The sequence below is a fragment of the Hemitrygon akajei genome, chromosome 31 (genome assembly GCF_048418815.1).
Source record: "Hemitrygon akajei chromosome 31, sHemAka1.3, whole genome shotgun sequence".
Taxonomy (NCBI): Eukaryota; Metazoa; Chordata; class Chondrichthyes; order Myliobatiformes; family Dasyatidae; genus Hemitrygon; species Hemitrygon akajei.
In genome coordinates this window covers 40,115,135-40,136,883 of record NC_133154.1, presented here as the reverse complement: position 1 = coordinate 40,136,883, position 21,749 = coordinate 40,115,135, and the positions used below count along the sequence as shown (strand labels likewise).

The 21,749-nt window shown below is 45.4% G+C and overlaps 1 protein-coding gene across 2 annotated transcripts in view; it reads left to right on the top strand.

Moving 5' to 3' along the window:
• The first annotated feature begins 14,612 nt into the window (after positions 1 to 14,612).
• Positions 14,613 to 21,749, top strand: part of ncf4 (neutrophil cytosolic factor 4) — a 103,228-nt gene continuing 96,091 nt past the window's right edge. For both annotated transcript variants that reach the window (XM_073033747.1, XM_073033746.1), the window contains exons 1-2: positions 14,613 to 14,751; positions 14,911 to 14,995. In XM_073033747.1, the coding sequence (XP_072889848.1) occupies positions 14,726 to 14,751; positions 14,911 to 14,995 (111 nt within the window). In that variant the 5' untranslated portion in view covers positions 14,613 to 14,725. The remainder of the gene's footprint in view (positions 14,752 to 14,910; positions 14,996 to 21,749) is intronic.

Below are 21,749 nucleotides of genomic sequence, written 5' to 3'. Positions count from 1 at the left end.
GATCTGTTCCGAAGGGACGGTTTACACCTGAATTGGAGCGGTACTAACATTCTTGCAGGGAAGTTTGCTAGAGCTTCTTGGGGGGGGGTTAAACTAAATTTGCAGGGGGCGGGGATCCAGAATGTGAGAGAGGATAGCGAGAGGAAGAATAAAGGACAGGTGGGGACTACACGGTTCCGGAACATTAAGTGTGTAGTAGAGGAAGGTGGGGCGGAACAAGTGATAAGGAGGACTCGTGTACAGAGGGATGGTCTGACGGAACATGGAGTTAAATGTGTTGCAAGAATAAGTAAATGTAGGAAGGACAACAAAATTCTAGGGACGTATAGCCCGATGGGAGTTCGGGGACCTGGGTTAAGCACAATAGGCAGCGATTCAAACAGAGAGAGGAGAAATGGGTTAAAAATTCTATATCTGAATGCACAAAGTGTCAGGAATAAGGCGGATGAGCTTGAAGCCCAGGTGCGAATGGGTAACTATGATGTTGTTGGGATAACGGAGTCATGGCTGCTGGGAGATCAGACCTGGGAAATGAATGTACAAGGGTATATGTGCTATCGTAGGGACAGAAATGTGGGCAGAGGGGGTGGGGTGGCCCTGTTGGTGAGGAATGAGATTCAGTCCTTTGCAAGGGGGGACATAGGGTCAGGAGAAGTAGAGTCTGTGTGGATAGAACTGAGGAACAGTAAGGGCAAAAGGACCCAAATGGGTGTTGTCTACAGGCCACCAAACAGTAGCATGGATATTGGGTGCAAGTTGAATAGGGAGTTAACATTGGCATGTGGCAAAGGTAATGTCGCAGTAGTTATGGGGGATTTCAACATGCAGGTGAACTGGGAGAATCAGGTTGGTGCTGGACCACAGGATAGGGAGTTTGTAGAGTGCCTACGGGATGCATTCTTGGAACAACTTGTACGAGAGCCGACCAGGGACAAGACTATTCTGGATTTAGTGTTATGTAATGAACAGGATTTGATAAGCGATCTCGCAGTAAAGGAGCCATTAGGAGGTAGTGATCACAATATGATAAGCTTTTATCTGAAATTTGAGAAGGATAAGGGCAGCTCAGAGGTGTCAGTGTTGCAGATGAACAGGGGAAACTATGGAGCCATGAGGGAGGAGCTGGCCAAAGTTGACTGGATGGACAGCCTAGCAGAAAAGACAGTGGAACAGCAATGACACGTATTCTTGGGAATAATGCACAAGGTGCAAAATCAGTTCATCCCCCAGAGAAGGAAAGATTCAAAGGGGGGAAAGGGGCCTCAGTGGTTGACAAAGGAAGTCAGAGACTGCATAGCATTAAAAAAAAGGAAATATGACAGAGCTAAGGTGAGTGGGAGGACAGATGATTGGGAAGTTTTTAAGGAACAACAGAACTTAACTAAAAAGACAATACGGGGAGAAAAAATTAGGTACGAACGCAAGCTAGCCAGGAATATAAAGGAAGATAGCAAAAGCTTTTTTAGGTATGTGAAGAGAAAGAAGATAGTTAAGAACAATGTTGGGCCCTTGAAGAATGAATTGGGTGAAATTGTTATGGGAAACAGAGAAATGGCAGAAGAATTTAATGAGTACTTTAGATCTGTTTTCACTAAGGAAGACACAAGCAATCTCCCAGATGTATGGATGGGCCAAGGACATAGGGTAACAGAGGAAATGAAACAGATTGACATTCGGAAGGAAACAGTGATGAGAAGACTGATGGGACTGAAGGCTGACAAATCCCCAGGTCCAGATGGTCTGAACCCTAGGGTACTAAAGGAGGTGGCCCTGGAAATTGCGGATGCATTGGTAATCATTTTCCAATGTTCCTTAGATTCAGGATCAGTTCCTGAGGATTGGAGAATGGCTAATGTTATCCCACTTTTTAAGAAAGGAGGGAGGGAGAAAACAGAGAACTATCGACCTGTCAGCCTGACATCGGTGGTGGGAAAGATGCTAGAGTCCATTATTAAGGATGAAATAGTGGCATATCTAGATAGCAGTGATAAGATTGGGCCGAGCCAGCATGGATTTACCAAGGGTAAATCATGCTTGACTAATCTGTTGGAGTTTTTCGAGGATGTAACCAGGAAGTTAGACGGGGGAGATCCAGTGGATGTAGTGTACCTTGATTTTCAGAAGGCATTTGATAAGGTCCCACATAGAAGATTGGTGGGTAAAATCAAAGCTCAGGGCATCAGGGGGAAGGCATTGACATGGATAGAAAACTGGTTGGCAGATAGAAAGCAAAGGGTAGCAGTGAATGGGTGTTTCTCGGAATGGCAGGTGGTGACTAGTGGGGTGCCACAGGGTTCGGTATTGGGACCACAGCTGTTTACCATTTACGTTAACGATTTGGATGAAGGCATAGAAAATAACATCAGCAAATTTGCTGATGATACTAAGCTGGGTGGCAGTGTGACATGTGATGAGGATGTTAGGAGAATTCAGGGTGACTTGGATAGGCTGGGTGAGTGGGCAGATACTTGGCAGATGGCGTTTAATGTGAATAAGTGTGAGGTTATCCACTTTGGGAGTAAGAACAGGAAGGCAGATTATTATCTGAATGGTATAGAGTTGGGTAAGGGAGTAATACAAAGAGATCTCGGAGTCCTTGTTCATCAGTCACTGAAGGTGAATGAGCAAGTGCAGCAGGCAGTGAAGAAGGCTAATGGAATGTTGGCCTTTATTACAAAGGGAATTGAGTACAAGAGCAAGGAAATCCTCTTGCATTTGTACAGAGCCCTGCTGAGACCACACCTGGAGTATTGTGTACAGTTTTGGTCTCCAGGGTTAAGGAAGGACATCCTGGCTGTAGAGGAAGTGCAGCGTAGATTCACGAGGTTAATTCCTGGGATGTCTGGACTGTCTTACGCAGAGAGGTTAGAGAGACTGGGCTTGTACACGCTGGAATTAAGGAGATTGAGAGGGGATCTGATTGAAACATATAAGATTATTAAGGGATTGGACAAGATAGAGGCAGGAAATATGTTCCAGATGCTGGGAGAGTCCAGTACCAGAGGGCATGGTTTGAGAATAAGGGGTAGGTCATTTAGGACAGAGTTAAGGAAAAACTTCTTCTCCCAGAGAGTTGTGGGGGTCTGGAATGCACTGCCTAGGAAGGTAGTGGAGGCCAATTCTCTGGATGCTTTCAAGAAGGAGCTCAATAGGTATCTTATGGATAGGGGAATCAAGGGATATGGGGACACGGCAGGAACCGGGTATTGATAGTAATTGATCAGCCATGATCTCAAAATGGCGGTGCAGGCTCAAAGGGCCGAATGGTCTACTTCTGCACCTATTGTCTATTGTCTATATAGGACCCTGGTCAGACCCCACGTGGAGGTGTTCTGGTCACCTCACTACAGGAAGGCTGTGGAAACCATAGAAAGGGTGCAGAGGAGATTTACAAGGATGTTGCCTGGATTGGGGAGCATGCCTTTTGAGAATATCCTTTTCTCCTTGGAGTGTTGGAAAATGAGATAGAGGTGTATAAGATGATGAGAGGCATTGATCATGTGGATAGTCAGAGGCTTTCTCCCAGGGCTGAAATGGCTAACACAAGAGGGCACATTCAGGTGCTTGGAAGTAGGTACAGAGGAGATTCAGGGGTAAGTTTTTTTATGCAGAGAGTGGTGAGTGTGTGGAATGGGCTGCCGGTAACAGTGGTGGAGGCGGATACAATAGGATCTTTTAAGAGACTCCTGAATAGGTACATGGAGCTTAAACAAATAGAGGGCTGTGGGTAATTGGGTTACCGTCAGGAGAAGGAAGAGGAAAGGGCAGATAGAGCAGGGTTTCCCTGTGGCCATTCCCCTCCAAAACAGGTATACCGATTTGGATACTGTTGGGGTGATGGCTTACCTGGGACAAGCTGCGGCAGCTGGATCCCTGGCACTGAGTCTGGTTCTGCAGTGCAGAAGGGAGGGAGGAAGAAGAGGAGAGTGGTAGTGATAGGGGACTCCATAGTCAGGGGTACAGACAGGAGATTCTGCAGTCATGACAGAGACTCCCGGATGGTTTGTTGCCTCCTGGGTGCCAGGGTCAGGGATGTCTCTGATCGCGTGCACAGCATTCTGAAGTGGGAGGGTGATCAGCCAGATGTCATGGTACACATCGGTACCAACAACATAGGTAGAAAGAGTCAGGAGGTCCTGAAGAGTGAGTACAGAGAGCTTGGTAAGAAGTTGAAAAACAGGACCTTGAGGGTAGTAAATCTCTGGATTGCTGCCTGTGCCACGTGCCAGTGAGGGTAAGAGTAGGATGCTCTGGCAGATGAACACGTGGCTGAGAAACTGGTGTAGGGGGCAGGGTTTCAGATTTCTAGATCATTGGGACCTCTTCTGGGGCAGGTGGGACCTGTACAAGAGAGATGGGTTAACCTGAACTACAAGGGGACCAATATACTTGCTGGGAGGTTTGCTAGTGTTATTGTGGAGGGTTTAAACTAGATTTGCAGGGGGATGGGAACCAGAGTGCTAGAGTAGATAGTGGAATAGGGGTAAAAATAAATTATGTTAGTAGTTCATGCAAAGTCACAAATAGTAAGGTTGTGTGTGGTGGTAATAATCTTCTGAGGTGTGTATATTTCAATGCGAGGAGTATTGTGGGGAAGGCAGAAGAGCTGAGGGCCTGGATTGACACGTGGAATTATGATATCATAGCCATTACTGAAACTTGGCTACAGGAGGGGTAGGACTGGCAGCTCAATGTTCCAGGGTTCCGATGTTTCAGACGTGATAGAGGCAGAGGGATGAAAGGTGGGGGGATGGCTTTGCTAGTCAGGGAAATATTACAGCAGTGCTTCGGCAGGACAGATTAGAGGGCTTGTCTACTGAGGCCATATTGGTGGAGTTGAGAAACAGGAAAGGTATGACCACATTAATAGACCACCCAATAGTCAGCGAGAATTGGAGGAGCAAATCTGCAGAGAGATAGCAGGAGACAGAAAGTTGTGATTGTAGGGGATTTTAATTTTCCACACATTGATTGGGACTCCCATATTGTTAAAGGTCTAGATGGGTTAGAGTTTGTGAAATGTGTTCAGGAAAGTTTTCTAAATCAATATATAGGTGTACCAACTAGGGAGGATGCAATATTAGATCTATTAGGAAATGAGTTAGGGCAGGTGATGGAAGAGTGTGTAGGGGAACACTTTGGTTCCAGTGATCATAACGTCATTAGTTTCAGCTTGATCATGGACAAAGATAGATCTGGTCCTTGGGTTGAAGTTCTAAACTGGAAAAGGGCCAAATTTGAAGAAATGAGAAAGGATCTAAAAAGTGTAGATTGGGACAGGTTGTTCTCTGGCAAGGATGTGATTGGTAAGTGGGAGGTCTCCAAAGGAGAAATTTTGAGAGTGCAGAGTTTGTATGTTCCTGTCAGGGTTAAAGGCAAAATGAATAAGAATAAGGAACCTTGGTTCTCGAGGGATATTGGAACTCTGATAAAGAAGAAGAGAGAGATGTATAACATGTATAGGCAACAGGGAGGAAATAAGATGCTTGAGGAGTATAAAAAGAGTAAGAAAATACTTAAGAAAGAAATCAGGAAAGCTAAAAGAAGACATGGGGTTGCTTTGGCAGTCAGGGTGAAGGATAATCCTAAGAGCTTCTACAGGTATGTTAAGAGCAAAAGGATAGTAAGGGATAAAATTGGTCCTCTTGAAGATCAGAGTGGTTAGCTATGTGTGGAACCAAAAGAAATGGGAGAGTTATTAAATGGGTTTTTTGCATCTGTATTTACTAAGGAAACTGGAATGGAGTCTATGGAAATAAGGCAAACAAGTAGGGAGGAGTTGGAACTTATACAGATTAAAGAGGAGGAGGTGCTTGCTGTCTTGAGGCAAATCAGAGTAGATAAATCCCCAGGAACTGACAGGGTATTCCCTCGGACCTTGAAGGAGACTAGTATTGAAATTGTAGGGGCCCTGGCAGAAATATTTTAAATGTCAATATGCACGGGTCAGGGGCCAGAGGATTGGAGGATAGCTCATGTAGTTCCATTGTTTAAAAAAGGCTCAAAAAGTAAGCCGGGAAATTATAGGCCGGTAAGTTTGACATCGGTAGTAGGTAAATTATTGGAAGGAATACTAAGAGATAGGGTCTACAAGTAGTTGGATAGACAGGGACTTATTAGAAAAAGTCAGCATGGTTTTGTGCGTGGTAGGTCATGTTTAACCAATCTATTAGAGTTTTTCGAGGAAGGTACCAGGAAAGTGGATGAAGGGAAGGCAGTGGATGTTGTATACATGGACTTTAGTTAGGCCTTTGACAAGGTCCTGCATGGGAGATTAGTTAGGAAGATTCAGTCGCTAGGTATACATGGAGAGGTAGTAAATTGGATCAGTAAATTTGCTGATGATACAAAGATTGGAGGTGTGGTGGACAGTGAGGAAGGTTTTCAAAGCTTGCAGAGGGATTTGGACCAGTTGGAGGAATGGGCTGAAAAATGGCAGATGGAGTTTAATGTGGACAAGTGTGAGGTATTGAACTTTGGAAGGTCAAACCAAGGTAGAACATTCAAGGTAAATAGTAGGACACTGAGGAGTGCAGTAGAACAGAGGGATCTGGGAATACAGATACATAATTCCCTAAAAGTGGCTTCACAAGTAGATAGGATTGTAAAGAGAGCTTTTGGTACATTGGCCTTTGGTACATTGAGTATAAGAGCTGGGATGTAATGGTGAGGTTGTATAAGACATTGGTGAGACCGAATTTGGAGTATTGTGTGCAGTTTTGGTCACCTAATTACAGGAAGGATATTAATAAGGTTGAAAGAGTGCAGAGAAGGTTTACAAGGATGTTACCGGGACTTGAGAAACTGAGTTACAGAGAAAGGTTGAATACATTAGGACTTTATTCCCTGGAGCGTAGGAGAATGAGGGGTGATTTGATAGAGGTGTATAAAATTATGATGGGTATAGATAGAGTGAATGCAAGCAGGCTTTTTCCACTGAGGCCAGGGGAGAAAAAAACCCAGAGGTCATGGGTTAAGGGTGAAGGGGGAAAAGTTTAAAGGGAACATTGGGGGGGCTTCTTCACACAGAGAGTGGTGGGTGTGTGGAATGAGCTGCCAGATGAAGTGGTGAATGCGGGCTCACTTTTAACATTTAAGAAAAACTTGGACAGGTACATGGATGAGAGGGGTTTGGAGGGATATGGCCCAGGTGCAGGTCAGTGGGACTAGGCAGAAAAATGGTTCGGCACAGCCAAGAAGGGCCAAAAGGCCTGTTTCTGTGCTGTAATGTTCTATGGTTCTATGGGTAACCTTAGGTAATTTCTAAGTAAGTACATGTTCGGCACAACAGTGTGGGCTGAAGGGCCTGTATTGTGCTGTAGGTTTTCTGTGTTTCTATGTTTCTAAGCTCGTAGTGTTGAAAACCCACTCTCGGCATTGCTGGGATCCAGGATTTGCCCATGTATCCATGTCTTGGTGAAATACATAATGTTGCAGTCCTAGTATTCATTCTGAAAAACAAAATAACCCCCCAAAAAAATCATCCATTAAGCGAATGTTCTGTGAGCAATATCGCCTTGTTAATGAGAGAGGTCAGAGGAGAATAGCCAGACTGGTTCATGCTGACAGGAGGGTGCTACTAACTCAAATAACCATGTGTTACAACAGGGGTCAGCAGAAGAACATATCTGAATGCACAAATGCTGAACCTTGCAGTGGATGGGCTACAGCAGCAAAAGACCAGGAACACACACTTTATAAGATAAAGACAGAACATACTAAAGTGGTCACTCAGTATATGCTGTTTGTGTTAACAGCCAACACAGCCAAAGATGAGAGAGGTATGGAGTGCTGTAGAAACATCACCATTTCAGTGAAATTGTTCGGCTGGAAACTTGTTGGACTTCCAGTGTAAGGAGCTGTCCACAAGGGATTGCTCCCAACCAGACCTTCCAGGCTGCAGGAGGAGGTACTGAAGGGACACCAGACAGCAGGCAGTGGAGCCTCAAACCCCACATCACGGTGTTCAGGAATTTATTATCCGACAACCATCAGGTTCTTAAACCAGAAGGGATAACTTCATTCAACTTCACACAGTCCTACTGAACTGTTCCCATAACCTATGGACTCACGTTCATTCGGTTGTATTTAACTTATTTAACTCTCTTTGGGCAAGTGGGGCTCGTCAGCCTGCCTAGGAGAAGGAAAAATCTGATTTTAAACCTCTGCTGCCTTACATACTCACCCATGAGAAAGGCTTCTGGAGTAAACCCCGAAGAAGAAATCCGGAGCCAGGGTCCCTAAGGCAGTTCGATGTTTACAACTTCACTCTAGCAACCTCCGCGACGACACTGGTGCCAAGCTGTATCGGCACTTGCCCTTCCCTTGGACTACATCAGTGGCGTGGAGAGGGAGAACCCGCTGTATGGGCAAAAGCAAACCCAGGCTTGCGCCCTGGAGAGGACACAGACCACCAGAGGTGCAAACCCATGATCCCCTGGGATCGACGGCTGCGACGGCTGCCTACGACTATTTTGTTTGCTCTCTTTTTGTATTTACATAGTTCGTTGTCTTTTGTCCACCTTCTGTGCAGTTTTTCATTGATCCTGTGGCGTTTCTTTGTTTTTACTGAATTCCTGCAAAAATGAATCTCAAGGTAGCATATGGTTACATAAACTGTACGGAAGAACCTTGATAGTAAATTTACTTTGAACTTTATTAACAACCTGTAAGTGTATTTTGCCTGTGCAAATTTATTTGAACCAGAATCAGAATCTGGTTTACTATCACTGACACATGTCAAGAAATATGATGTTTTGCAGCAGCAGTACATTGCAAACAGAATTTTAAAGTTCTACATTACAGTAAGAAACACATAAAACTTGAAGTTAAATAAGTAGTGTGGTTTTGCTTGGTCATTTGGGTGGTGGGCTGGAGATATGTCCCTACTAAAGGATGTGTAATGTGTAATGTCCCTCCTCTAGCCTGCAGGTCCGGATTGGGTTCCCTTTAAACTTACCTAGTTGGTTACGATCCAGACCATTGACTCCTTGTTTCCCTTTAATTCCCTGTTTTCCCGTGTCCCTCAGGCTTGGTGATTAAAGGCAATTTACTCTCGACCGAACCGACAGTTTATAAGTCTCCGGCCTCAGCCGTTGGGTGCGAGAGCGTTAACGAAGTCACCGCGAGCTAAAGTCCTTTAGCCAGAGCAAGTGCCACCAAGCCGCCTTCCCTTGCCAGAGCGAGTCAAGAGCTCCCGCTGCTTGGGCTCAGTTATAGTACCGTCCATTGTTTGGTCCTCTCGTATCCAACTCAGCAGGCAGGCCGTTTGCCGCTACTCGAATGGACTGTCGTTTGTGTTCTGTGTACGAGTCCTGGCCCTACGTCCTGTCCCCAAGGAGGGGTCCTGACTCTGTAAACCCCTGGCCCTATGTCCTGTCCCCAAGGAGGGGTCCTGACTCTGTAAACCCCTGGCCCTATGTCCTGTCCCCAAGGAGGGGTCCTGACTCTGTAAACCCCTGGCCCTATGTCCTGTCCCCAAGGAGGGGTCCTGACTCTGTAAACCCCTGGCCGTACGTCCTGTCCCCAAGGAGGGGTCCTGACTCTGTAAACCCCTGGCCCTACATCCTGTCCCCAAGGAGGGGTCCTGACTCAGTAAACCCCTGGCCCTACGTCCTGTCCCCAAGGAGGGGTCCTGACTCTGTAAACCCCTGGCCCTACGTCCTGTCCCCAAGGAGGGGTCCTGACTCTGTAAACCCCTGGCCCTACGTCCTGTCCCCAAGGAGGGGTCCTGGCTCTGGTGTTCCAAGTATCAAGTCCAAGGTAAGTGTTCAGAGTCCTGGCTCTGATCCCCTAGCTCTAAGTCCTAGCCCCCAGACCCTGAGTCCCAGTCTAGTCCCAGGCCTGAGTCCTTGTCTATTACGCCTATTCCTGCTTCCTCTTTGCTTTCCTTGATTTCTCTCTGTTCTATCCTTGTGTCACTGCTCTCCTTGTAAATAGTAATGAACTCCGTTTAGTTAACCTTACAAAATGTGTTTGTGTCCTGCACTTGGGTCATCCTCCAGCACCCTAGTCCCTCCAGATTGTGACAGATGTAGAACCTGCTTAGCCCCCTGATCAGGGTCATGTGAAGCCATGGGAGCAGCTGATGGATGGTCATATGAGCAGCCGGTGCATATAAAGTATGAAAGAGAGGTGAAAGTGGTTATCGGACCATTGGAAAATGATGCTGCAGAGGTAGTAAAGGAGGACAACAAAATGGAGATGAACTGACAAAGTATTTTGTATCAGTCTTCACTGTGGAAGACACTAACAGTATGGTTGAAGTTCCAGGTGTCAGGGGGCATGAAGTGTGTGAAGTTACTGTAACTAGAGAGAAAGTTCTTGGGAAACTGAAAGTTCTGAAGGTAGATAAGTCACCTGAACCAGATGGTGAACACACCAGGGTTCTGAAAGAGGTGGCTGAAGAGATTGTGGAGGCATTTGTAATAATCTTTCTAAAATCACGAGATTCTGGAATGGTTCTGGAAGACTGGACAATTGCAAATGTCACTCCATGCTTCAAGAAGGGAGAAAGGAAACTATCAGCCAATTAGTCTGAGCTCAGAGGTTTAGAAGATGTTGGAGTCGATTAAGGATGAGGTCTCAGGGAACTGGGAGGCGCATGATGAAAGAGCCTGTAGTCAGCATGGTTTGTTGGGGCTGATTTTTTTTTACATGTTATGTCAATGATTGGGATGATGGAATTGATGGCTTTGTTGAAATATTTGCAGACAATATGAAGATGGGTGAAGGGGCAGGTAGTTTTGAGGAAGTAGAGAGGCTACAGAAGGACTTAGATTAGGAGACTGGGCAAAGAAATGGCAGATGGAATGCAGTGTTGGGAAATGTATGGTTATGCACTTTGGTAGAAGAAAATAAGGGGTTGTCTATTTTCTAAATGGAGAGAATATAGGGAGAATATACAAAGGGACTAGGGAGAATATACAAAGGGACTAGGGAGTCCTTATGCAGGATTCCCTAAAGGTTAGTTTGTAGGCTGAGTTTGTGGTGAGGAAGGCAAATGCAATGTTATCAGTCATTTCAAAAGGACTAGAATATTAAAGCCAGAACGTATTGTTGAGACTTTATAAAGCACTGGTGAGGCCTCACTTGGAGTAATATGAGCAGTTTTGGGCCCCTTATCTTAGATCTCGATTTTGAAGATGACATAGTCCTGCTCTCTGACCAGATTGAGGAAGCACAGCAGTTACTGACAAAAGTGGAAATTGAGTGCAATAAAGTTGGACTGCACCTAAATGCTAAAAAGACAGCGTACATGGTGTTCAACTGCGATGAAGGTACTCGCAAGACTGTAAAGAATGATACCATTAAGAAAGTCTTAGACTTCAAGTACCTCGGATCAAGAATGATGTGTTCGGAGAAGGACATAAAGATCTGGAAGGTAATAGCGTGGAGGGCTATGAATGACATGAAGGAAATCTGGAGGTCGAACTTGACCTGAGGGCTCAAAAAGAGGATTTTCATAGCAGTCATAGAGTCCATTGTCACTACGGATGTGAAACATGGACACTCACCAAGACCATGAGAAAGTCACTAGATGGTTGCTATGCACAAATGCTCCAGATGGCTCTTGACGTGAGCTGGCAACAGCACATGATGAACGTTGAGCTCTATGATGAACTACCGATGCTCACTACTAAAATCGAGGTGAGACGACTGGAACTAGTGGGGCACTGTCTACGCCACCCTGAGCTACCTGCCAGCCTAGTCATCACATGGGAGCTCAAGCATGGGAGGATGAAACCTGGGTGCCTTCCCAAGACTATGGTCAACACGCTCCTAGAAGATAGCGGCGCAGCTAATGTAGATGAACTGAACACACTGATGAGTGGAAAGTCCATCATCGTGCCCGACGCCGGCCCCCTAGGCCTGAGTCGATGTAGCAGTAGTATCTTAGAAAGGATGTGGTTAAACGAGAGAGGGTTCAAAGGAGGTTTACAAAAATGATTCCATGATTGAATGGCTTGCCATATAAAGAGGGTTTGATGGCTCTGGACAATCTAGAATTCAGAGGAATGAGGGGTGACCTCATTGAAACCAATTGGATGGTGAAAGGCTTTGATAGAGTAGACGTGGAGAGGATGTTTCCTATGGATGGAGAATCTAAGGCCAGAGGACACAGCCTCACTATAGAGTGGCTTCCTTTTTAGAATGGAGATGAGGAGGAATTTTTTTAGCCAGAGAGTGGTGAATCTGTGGAATTATTTGCCATATGCAGCTTTAAGTATATTTAAGGGAAAAGTTGATAGATTCATGATTGATTAGGGCATGAAGGGATATGGGAAAAGGCAGGAGATTGGGCCTGAGGGGAAAATTGGATCAACCATGATGAATTGGCAGAGCAGACTCGATGGACCAAATGGCCTAAATCTCAGAATGAGAATCAGAATCAGGCTCATTATTACTGGCATGTGTTGTGAAATTTGTTAATTTAGCAGCAGCAGCAGTTCAATACAATACATAATCTAGCAGAGAAAAAAAGGAAAAATATATAAATAAGTAAATCAATTACAGCATATTGAATAGAATAAAAATCATGCAAAAACAGAAAATACATACATTAAAAAAGTGAAGTAGTGTTCATGGGTTCATTGTCCATTTAGGAATTGGATGGCAGAGGGGAAGAAACTGTTCCTGAATTCTGCTCTTATCACAAGTCCTGGTTATGTGACTACTAACGCCAGGCAGGCAACCTCTGGAAAGTATTGTAAATGGCTGGGGTCACTCATCTTGTAAAGACACTGCACAGAAGAAGGCAATGGCAAACTACTTCTGTAGAAAATTGTGCCAAGAACCATCATGGTCATGGAAAGGACTGTGATCGCCAATGTCATGTGATAAGGCACAGGACAAAAAAGTGAGGAAAAAAAGAAAAAAAACTAGTGAGGTGGAAGTCAACACGAGTGAATCTGCAGATGCTGGAAATAAATAAAAACACAAAATGCTGGCAGAACTCAGCAGGCCAGACAGCATCAATGGGAGGAGGTAGTGACGATGTTTCGAGCCGAAACCCTTCATCAGGAGTGAAGTAACATGGGATGGTCGAGGGGGGATAAGAAGTGGGGGGAGGGATGAAGTAGAGAGCTGGGAAGTGATAGGCTGGAGGGAAATGGGCTAGGGGAAAGGTGGAGAATTATGGGAAATAAAAGAGAAAGAAAGGTAGGGCTGGGGGGAGATTATAGTGAGGGGGGAAAAAAGAGAGAAAGAGAACCAGACTAGAATTATAGATAGGGATGGGGTAAGGGGGGGCAGGGGTATCAACGGAGGTCTGTGAGTTGGATTTTCATGCCGGCAGGTAGGAGGCTACCTAGGCAGGAGATAAGGTATTGCTCCATCGACCTGCGTGTGGACTCATCTTGATGGTAAAGGAGGCCATGGACAGACATAGGAGAGGGAGTGGTCTGTGGAATTGAAGTGTTTGGCCACAGGGAGATCCCGCCACTGCTGGAGGACTGAGCGCCGGTGTTCGGCGAAACGGTCTCCCAGTCTGCGGCGGGTCTCCCCAATGTATAAATGGCCACATCGGGAGCACCGGATACAGTATATCACCCCAGCTGACTCGCAGGTGAAGTGGTGCCTCACCTGAAAGGACTGTCTGGGGCCTGGGATGGTGGTGAGGGAAGAAGTGGGGGGGCAGGTGTAGCACTTCTTCCGTCTGCAGGGATGAGTGCCCGGAGGGAGGTCGGTGGGGAGGGATGGGGGGATGAATGGACAAGGGAGTCGCGTATGGAGCGATCCCTGCGGAAAGCCGAGAGTGGGGGGGAGGGGAAGATGTGTCTGGTGGTGGGATCCTGTAGGAGGTGGTGGAAGTTACGGAGGATTATATGTTGGATCGGTAGGCTGGTAGGGTGATAGGTGAGGACCAGGGGGACTCTATCCCTGGTGGGCTTCATAGGCTCATTCAGAAATCTGATGGCCTAGGGGTAGAACTATTCCTAAATGATGAGGCTCCTGTACCTCCTCCCTGATGGTAGCAATAAGAAGAGGGCATGAACTGGGTGAAGGGAACAATACAAGTCCATTTCTCTTTCTTCACCAAATCTACACCACTCTATAATTAACAACTCACACAAAATGCTGGTGGAACACAGCAGGCCAGGCAGCATCTATAGTGAGAAGCGCTGTCGACGTTTGGTCAGGACGAAGGGTCTCGGCCCGAAACGTCGACATCGCTTCTCCCTATAGATGCTGCCTGGCCTGCTGTGTTCCACCAGCATTTTGTGTGTGTTGTTGTTTGAATTTCCAGCATCTGCAGATTTCCTCGTGTCCACTCTATAATTAAACGATTTTCTGAAGTACCCTATGTGTTTATTTCTATATTAAAAGAGAAATGAAAACAGATTACTTCAGATTCCATGTCGGACATGGTCAGGAGGAGACGCAATTATTATAATCCAGCGCTGCAGTTCCTAGACTGAAAAAAAACTGATCTTTCAGTCCGAAAGTACGGGACCAGCTGCGATCATCCCCCACAATAATGTCAAAAATTCTTTGGAAACCGAATAATTGTCATCTTTTTATTACAAATGCATTAAGGTCAATAAATTTTCAGGCGCACAACACCCTGTCACAATCTACTCACACTTCCTCAAACCAGTTTCACAGGAGCAGGAGGCAGTTACTATAGTGCTTTCTGCGCTGTCAAACGTCAGCAGATTTATTAACATCCTGCCCTTATCCTTTGCGTTTATTGTACTCGTCCAGAGTGCTGAAGTTTGTAACAATGCACCGACAACTGAGAGGAGAGAGGTGAGGAGGCTTAGGTACCGGTTTGGTGCCTCTCTGTCCCTGAGGGCTCCCCGTGCGGGCGGTGGGGCGGGCGGGAGTGAGCGGTGAGCGGTGAGCGGGGTACACGGGGCGCTGACCGGACCATGCCGCGGAAGTTTCAGGTTTATTTTATTTTGGCAGCGATTACGAGCAGCTTCCTGACGACGTACCGGTTTCGGCCCACGTCGCTGATGTGCAACCGGGCAAAGGAATCTCTGGCTACTTTGTGAGTATTTGTTTCTTAAAGGGGCAGAGTCCACTCCCGAGTGGGGTGGACAAATGGAGGATGCATTTATTTGTCTTGATCTGGGGCAACTCTTGGCTCACCTGCATGGGATGTGCCCAGAGTCATGTATAGTCCCGACAGCAGGTTTCCTCCAAAACGTCAGTAACTCAGGTGCTTTTTACAGGGGAAACCAACCCCATCTGTATCCCCTCCCATATAGAAACAGAAAACCTCCATGTACCTATCCAAAAGTCTCTGCTGGCAGCCCATTCCATGGACTCACCACTCTGTGTATAAAAAAAGCACCCCTGACATCTCCTCTGTGCCTACTCCCCAGCACCTGAAACCTGTGTCCTCTTGTGGCAACCATTTCAGCTCTGGGATAAAGCCTCTGACTATCCACAAGATCAATGCCTCTCATCATCTTATACACCTCTATCAGGTCCTCTCTCATCCTCCGTCGCTCCAAAGAGAAAAGGCCAAGTTCACTCAACCTATTCTCATAAGGCATGCTCCCCAATCCAGGCAACATCCTTGTAAATCTCCTCTGCACCCTTTCTATGGCTTCCACATCCTTCCTGTAGTGAGGTGACCAGAACTGAGCACAGTACTCCAAGTGGGATCTGACCAGGGTCCTAAATAGTTGCAACATTACCTCTTGGTCCTAAATTCAATTCCATGATTGATGAAGGCCAAATCACCATGCACCTTTTTAACCACAGAGTCAACCTGCGCAGCTGCTTTGAGCGTCCTATGGACTTGGACCCCAAGATCCCTCTGATCCTCCACACTGCCAAGAGTCCTATCATTAATACTATATTCTGCCATCCTATTTGACCTACCAAAATGAACCACTTCACACTTATCTGGGTTGAACTCCATCTGCCACCTCTCAGCCCAGTTTTGCATCCTATCAATTCCCGCTGACAGCCCTCCACACTATCCACAACACCTCCAACCTTTTTGTCATCAGCAAACTTACTAACCCATCCCTCCACTTCCTCATCCAGATTATTTATAAAAATCACGAAGAATAAGGGTCCCAGAACAGATCCCTGAGGCATACCACTGGTGACTGACCTCCATGCAGAATGTGACCTGTCTACAACCACTCTTTGCCTTTTGTGGGCAAGTTAGTTCTAGATCCACAAAGCAATGTCCCCTTGGATCCCATGCCTCCTTACTTTCCCAATAAGCCTTGCATGGGGTACCTTATCAAATGCCTTGCTGAAATCCATATACACTCCATCTACTGCTCTTCTTTCATCGATGTGTTTAGTCACATCCTCAAAAAATTCAATATATTTATACTTATTGTGTTTTATGATTTTTGTCTGGTTTTATTATGCACCAGATCCCTTTGTACTAGAGAATGACAATAAAACATCTTGAATTTTACCTCATCACACTTGTCACTTTGTTTAAATGTTGATCAGACCACATTTCGAGAAGGCTGGAATATAAAAGCAAGGATATAAAGCTGAGCCATTGGTAAGACTGCAGTTGGAATATTGTGAGCAGTTTTGCAATCCAAATGTAAGAAAGGATGTAATGGCATTGGAGAGAGTCCAGAGGAAGTTCACAAGAATAATCCCAAAAATGAAAGAGTTAATGAATGAGGAGCATTTAGAGTAGTAGAGAAGTACAGCACAAAAATAGGCCCTTTAGCCCATCTAGTCCGTGTCAAAACCATTTAAACTGCCTACTCTCATTGACCTGCTCCAGGGATCATAGCTCTTCATACCCCTACCATCCATGTAGCTATCCAAACTCCTCTTAAAGGTTGAAATTGAGCTAGCATGCACCACTTGGATGGCAGCTCATTCCACCATCACAAGATCCTCTGAATGAAGAGGTTTCCTCTCATGTTCCCCCTTAATTGTTTCCAGTAGGTAGATGACCAAAACGACACAAAATACTCCAAATTAGGCCTCACCACATCTTGTACAATTTCAATGTAACATCCCATCTCCTATACTCAATACATTGATTTATGAAGACTGATATGCCAAAAGCTTTCTTTATGCCCTATCTATTTGTGACACAATTTTCAATAAATTATATACCTGTATTGCTGATCCAGTTAACCACATTACCATCCAAATCATTGATATGGACCCAACACTGAAACCTGTGGCACTCCACTAGTCACAGGCCTCCAGTCAGAGGCAACCATCTATTACCACTCTGGCTTCTCCCACAAAGCCAGCATCTAATCAAATTTACAACCTCATCCTGAATGCTGACCGATTGAACCTTCTTGAGCAACCTCCCATGCCGGACTTTGTCAAATGCCTTACTAAAGTCCATATAGACAACATCCACTGCCTTGCCTTCATCCATTTTCCTGGTAACTTCCTCAAAGCACCATTGGTTAGACATGATCTCCTACCACACAAGAAGCCATGCTGCCTATCCTTATCAGTCCATGTCTATCCAAATAGTCTATCCAGTTGCTTAGAATACCTTCCAATAACTTCCCCACAACTGATGTCAGAAACACCAGCCTATAATTTCCTGGTTTCTGCTTAGAGCCTTTTTAAACAGTGGAACAACATTGAATATCTTCCAGTTCTCTGCTACCTCTCCTGTCACTAAGGATGAAATAAATCTCTTCTAGTGCCCAAGCAGTTTCTGTCAGTAGGGTCCAAGGGAACACTTTATCAGGCCCTGGGGAGTTATCCACCCTGATTTACATTAGGTTAGCAAACACCTCTTCCTCTGTAATCTGTACAGGGCCGGTGAAGTTGATGCCGCTTTGCCTTACTTCTATAGTCTTTGTGTTTGTTTCCTGAGTAAATAAAGATGCAAAAAATTTAATTAAAATTTCCCCCATCTCTTTTGGCTCCACACATGGGTTACCATTCTGGTCTTCCAGAGGACCAATTTTGTCCCTTTCAATCCTTTTGATCTTAATGTTTCTATAGTATCCCTTAGGACTCCCCTTCACCTTGTCCACTAGAGCAACTTCAAGCCTTCTTTTAGCCTTCCTGGTTTCTTTCTTACATTTCTTATACTCCACAAGAACCTCATTTGTTCCTACTTACCTATATCTGCTAAGCACCTCTTATTTTTTTTTACTTATCCAGGTCCTCAATATCTCTTGAAAACCAAGGTTCCCTACAGTTTATATTTTTGCTTTTTATTCTGACAGCCACATACAAGTTTTGTACTCTCAACATTTCACTTTTGAAGGCCTCCCACTTACCAAGTACACCTGTGCCAGAAAACAGCCTGTCCCAATCCACACTTGCCAGATCGTTTCTGATTCCATCAAACTTGGCTTTTCTCCAATTTAGAATCTGAACCTTCAGACCAGATCTATCTTTTTCCATATTTACTTTAAAACTAATGGTATTGTGGTCACTGGATGCAAAGTGTTCTGTCACCTGCCCTTTCTCATTCCCTAATAGCAGATCCAGTACACACACTTTCTTGTTGGGAACTTCTACGTACCAATGAAGGAAACTTTCCTGAGCACACTTGACAAGCTCTATCCCATCAAGTCCTTTAACAGTATGGGATTCCCAGTCAATATGTGGAAAGTTAAAATCACCTACTATAACAACCTTTTGTTTCTCACAGCAGTCTATGATCTCTTTACAAATTTATCTCTAACTCTCTAGGACTGGTGGGTGGTCTGTAATGCTATTAATGTGGTCATACCTTTCTTATTCCTCAGTTCCACCCATTTTATGTCACTAGACAAGTTTTCTAGTTTGTGCTGATGGAGCACTGCCATGACATTTTCTCTGGCTAGTAAAACCACTCCTCTTCCTCTAATCCCTCCCACTCTGTCACATCTAAAACAATGAAACCCTGGAATATTGAGCTGCCAGTCCTGCCCCTCCTGCATCCAAGTCTCACTAATGGTTACAATGCCATAATTCCAGGTGTTGATCCATTCCCTGAGCTCATCCACTTTTACTACGATACTTCATGCATTGAAATATACGTAGCTCAGGACACTAGTCACACCATGTTTAACCTTTTGATCCTGACTTTTTCTGAGGCTTTACCAACATCCGGCTCTACAACCTTTCCATTAACTGTTCTGGCACTCTGGTTCCCATCTCCTTGCAACTCTAGTTTAAACTGCACCGTGCAGCACCCACAAATCTTCCCACAAAGCATTTGATGTCTCCGGGCCGTACTTGCTGGAATTTGGAAGAATGAGACAGGATTTTGTTGGAACCTACCTAATATTGAAAGCAACACACACAAAATGCCAGAGGAACTCAGCAGGCTGGGCTGCATCTGTTGTCCCTGTTAGAACTGTTCGCGGCTATCCCAATAATAAGCCCTGGATCACTAGTCATATCAAAGGCCTCCTAAACCAGAAGAAGAGGGCCTTTAAAGATGGTGATCGGTTGGAGCTTAAAAGAGTTCAGAAGGAACTCAGAGTACAGATAAGGGGGGCAAAGGAGCAGTATAGGAGGAAGCTAGAACAAAAGCTGCAGAAAAAAAGCATGAAGGAGGTTTGGGATGGGATGAAGATCATCACCGGATGCGGTGCAAAGCGGGGGGCAAACATAAGTGGAGATGTGGAGAAAGCGAACCAGCTGAACAACTTCTTCAACAGGTTCGACAGCTCAATCTCATCCTCACCGCAGAAATCCACACCAGGCTTACTTCCCTCACAGGAAAATAGCCACTCACAGGAGACCTTGCCCACGCCCAGGATTACGGCTGCACAGGTGGAAGGTCAACTGAGGAAGATCTGTACCAGCAAGGCGGCTGGACCGGATGGAGTTTCCCCACGATTACTGAGGGCCTGTGCGACTGAGCTGGGAGAACCACTACAGCGCATCTTCAACATGAGCCTGGAGCAGAGAAGAGTACCCAGACAGTGGAAAACATCCTGTATTGTCCCGGTACCGAAGAAACCACAACCAAAGGAGTTGAATGACTTCAGACCTGTTGCCTTGACGTCGCACGTGATGAAGACCATGGAGCGGCTGATAATACAGAATCTGAGGCCACAAACCAGGCATGCCCAGGATCCTCTTCAGTTTGCGTATAAGGAGAAGGTGGGAGTGGAAGATGCTATCACGTATTTGCTGCACAAATCACTCTCTCACCTAGATGGGGTCAGTTGTGCTGTGAGGATTACATTCCTTGACTTCTCTAGTGCCTTTAACACCATCCAGCCCAAGATCTTAAGGCACAAACTAACGGAGATGGGAGTAGACTCTCACATGGTGGATTGGATAGTGGACTACTTGACAGATAGACCTCAGTATGTGCGGTTGGGAGACTGTAGGTCTGACACGGTGGTCAGCAGCACAGGAGCGCCGCAGGGAACCGTACTCTCTCCGGTCCTGTTCACCCTGTACACATCAGACTTCCAATATAACTCGGAGTCCTGCCATGTGCAGAAGTTCGCTGATGACACGGCCATAGTGGGGTGTGTCAGGAATGGACAGGAGGAGGAGTATAGGAAACTGATACAGGACTTTGTGATATGGTGCAACTCAAACTACCTGCGTCTCAATATCACCAAGGAGATGGTGGTGGACTTTAGGAGATCTAGGCCTCATATGGAGCCAGTGATCATTAATGGAGAATGTGTGGAGCAGGTTAAGACCTACAAGTATCTGGGAGTACAGTTAGACGAGAAACTAGACTGGACTGCCAACACAGATGCCTTGTGCAGGAAGGCACAGAGTCGACTGTACTTCCTATGAAGGTTGGCGTCATTCAATGTCTGTAGTGAGATGCTGAAGATGTTCTATAGGTCAGTTGTGGAGAGCGCCCTCTTCTTTGTGGTGGCGTGTTGGGGAGGAAGCATTAAGAAGAGGGACGCCTCACGTCTTAATAAGCTGGTAAGGAAGGCGGGCTCTGTCGTGGGTAAAGTACTGGAGAGTTTAACATCGGTAGCTGAGCGAAGGGCGCTGAGTAGGCTACGGTCAATTATGGAAAACTCTGAACATCCTCTACATAGCACCATCCAGAGACAGAGAAGCAGTTTCAGTGACAGGTTACTATCGATGCAATGCTCCTCAGACAGGATGAAGAGGTCAATACTCCCCAATGCCATTAGGCTTTACAATTCTACCGCCAGGACTTAAGAACTTTTTAAAAGCTATTATTAATGCTTTTTGAGATGGTGATTTAGATGCATATCATATTTTTTACTGAGTTAAGTATTGTATGTAATTAGTTTTGCTACAACAAGTGTATGGGACATTGGAAAAAAAGTTGAATTTCCCCATGGGGATGAATAAAGTATCTATCTATCTATCTATCTATCTATCTATCTATCTATCTATCTATCTATCTATCTATCTATCATCTATGGAAACGAGTACAGGGAATGTTTTGGGCTGAGATCCTTCATCAGGATGGGAAGGGTCTAAGCCCACAATGTTGACTGTACACTTTTCCATAGATGCTGCCTGACCTGCTGAGTTCCTCCAGCATTTGTGTGTGTTGCTTGGATTTCCAGCTTCTGCAGATTTTCTCCTGTTAGTGATTGGACTTACAGTGAAAGGATTAGATAGCATAGACGTAAAGAGAATGTTACCTAGCATCAAACATCTAGGAACAGAAGGCATAGCCTCAGAATACAAGGACATTCCTTTAGAACAGAGATGAGGAATTTCTTTAGCCAGAGGGTGGTGAATCTGTGGGTGGAATTCATTGCCACAGATGACAGGCATATGGAGGGCTGTGGTCCCAGTGCAGGTTGATGGGAGTAGGCAGTTTAAATGGTTTTGCAAAAGGGGCCGGTTTCTGTGCTGTACTTCGCTAT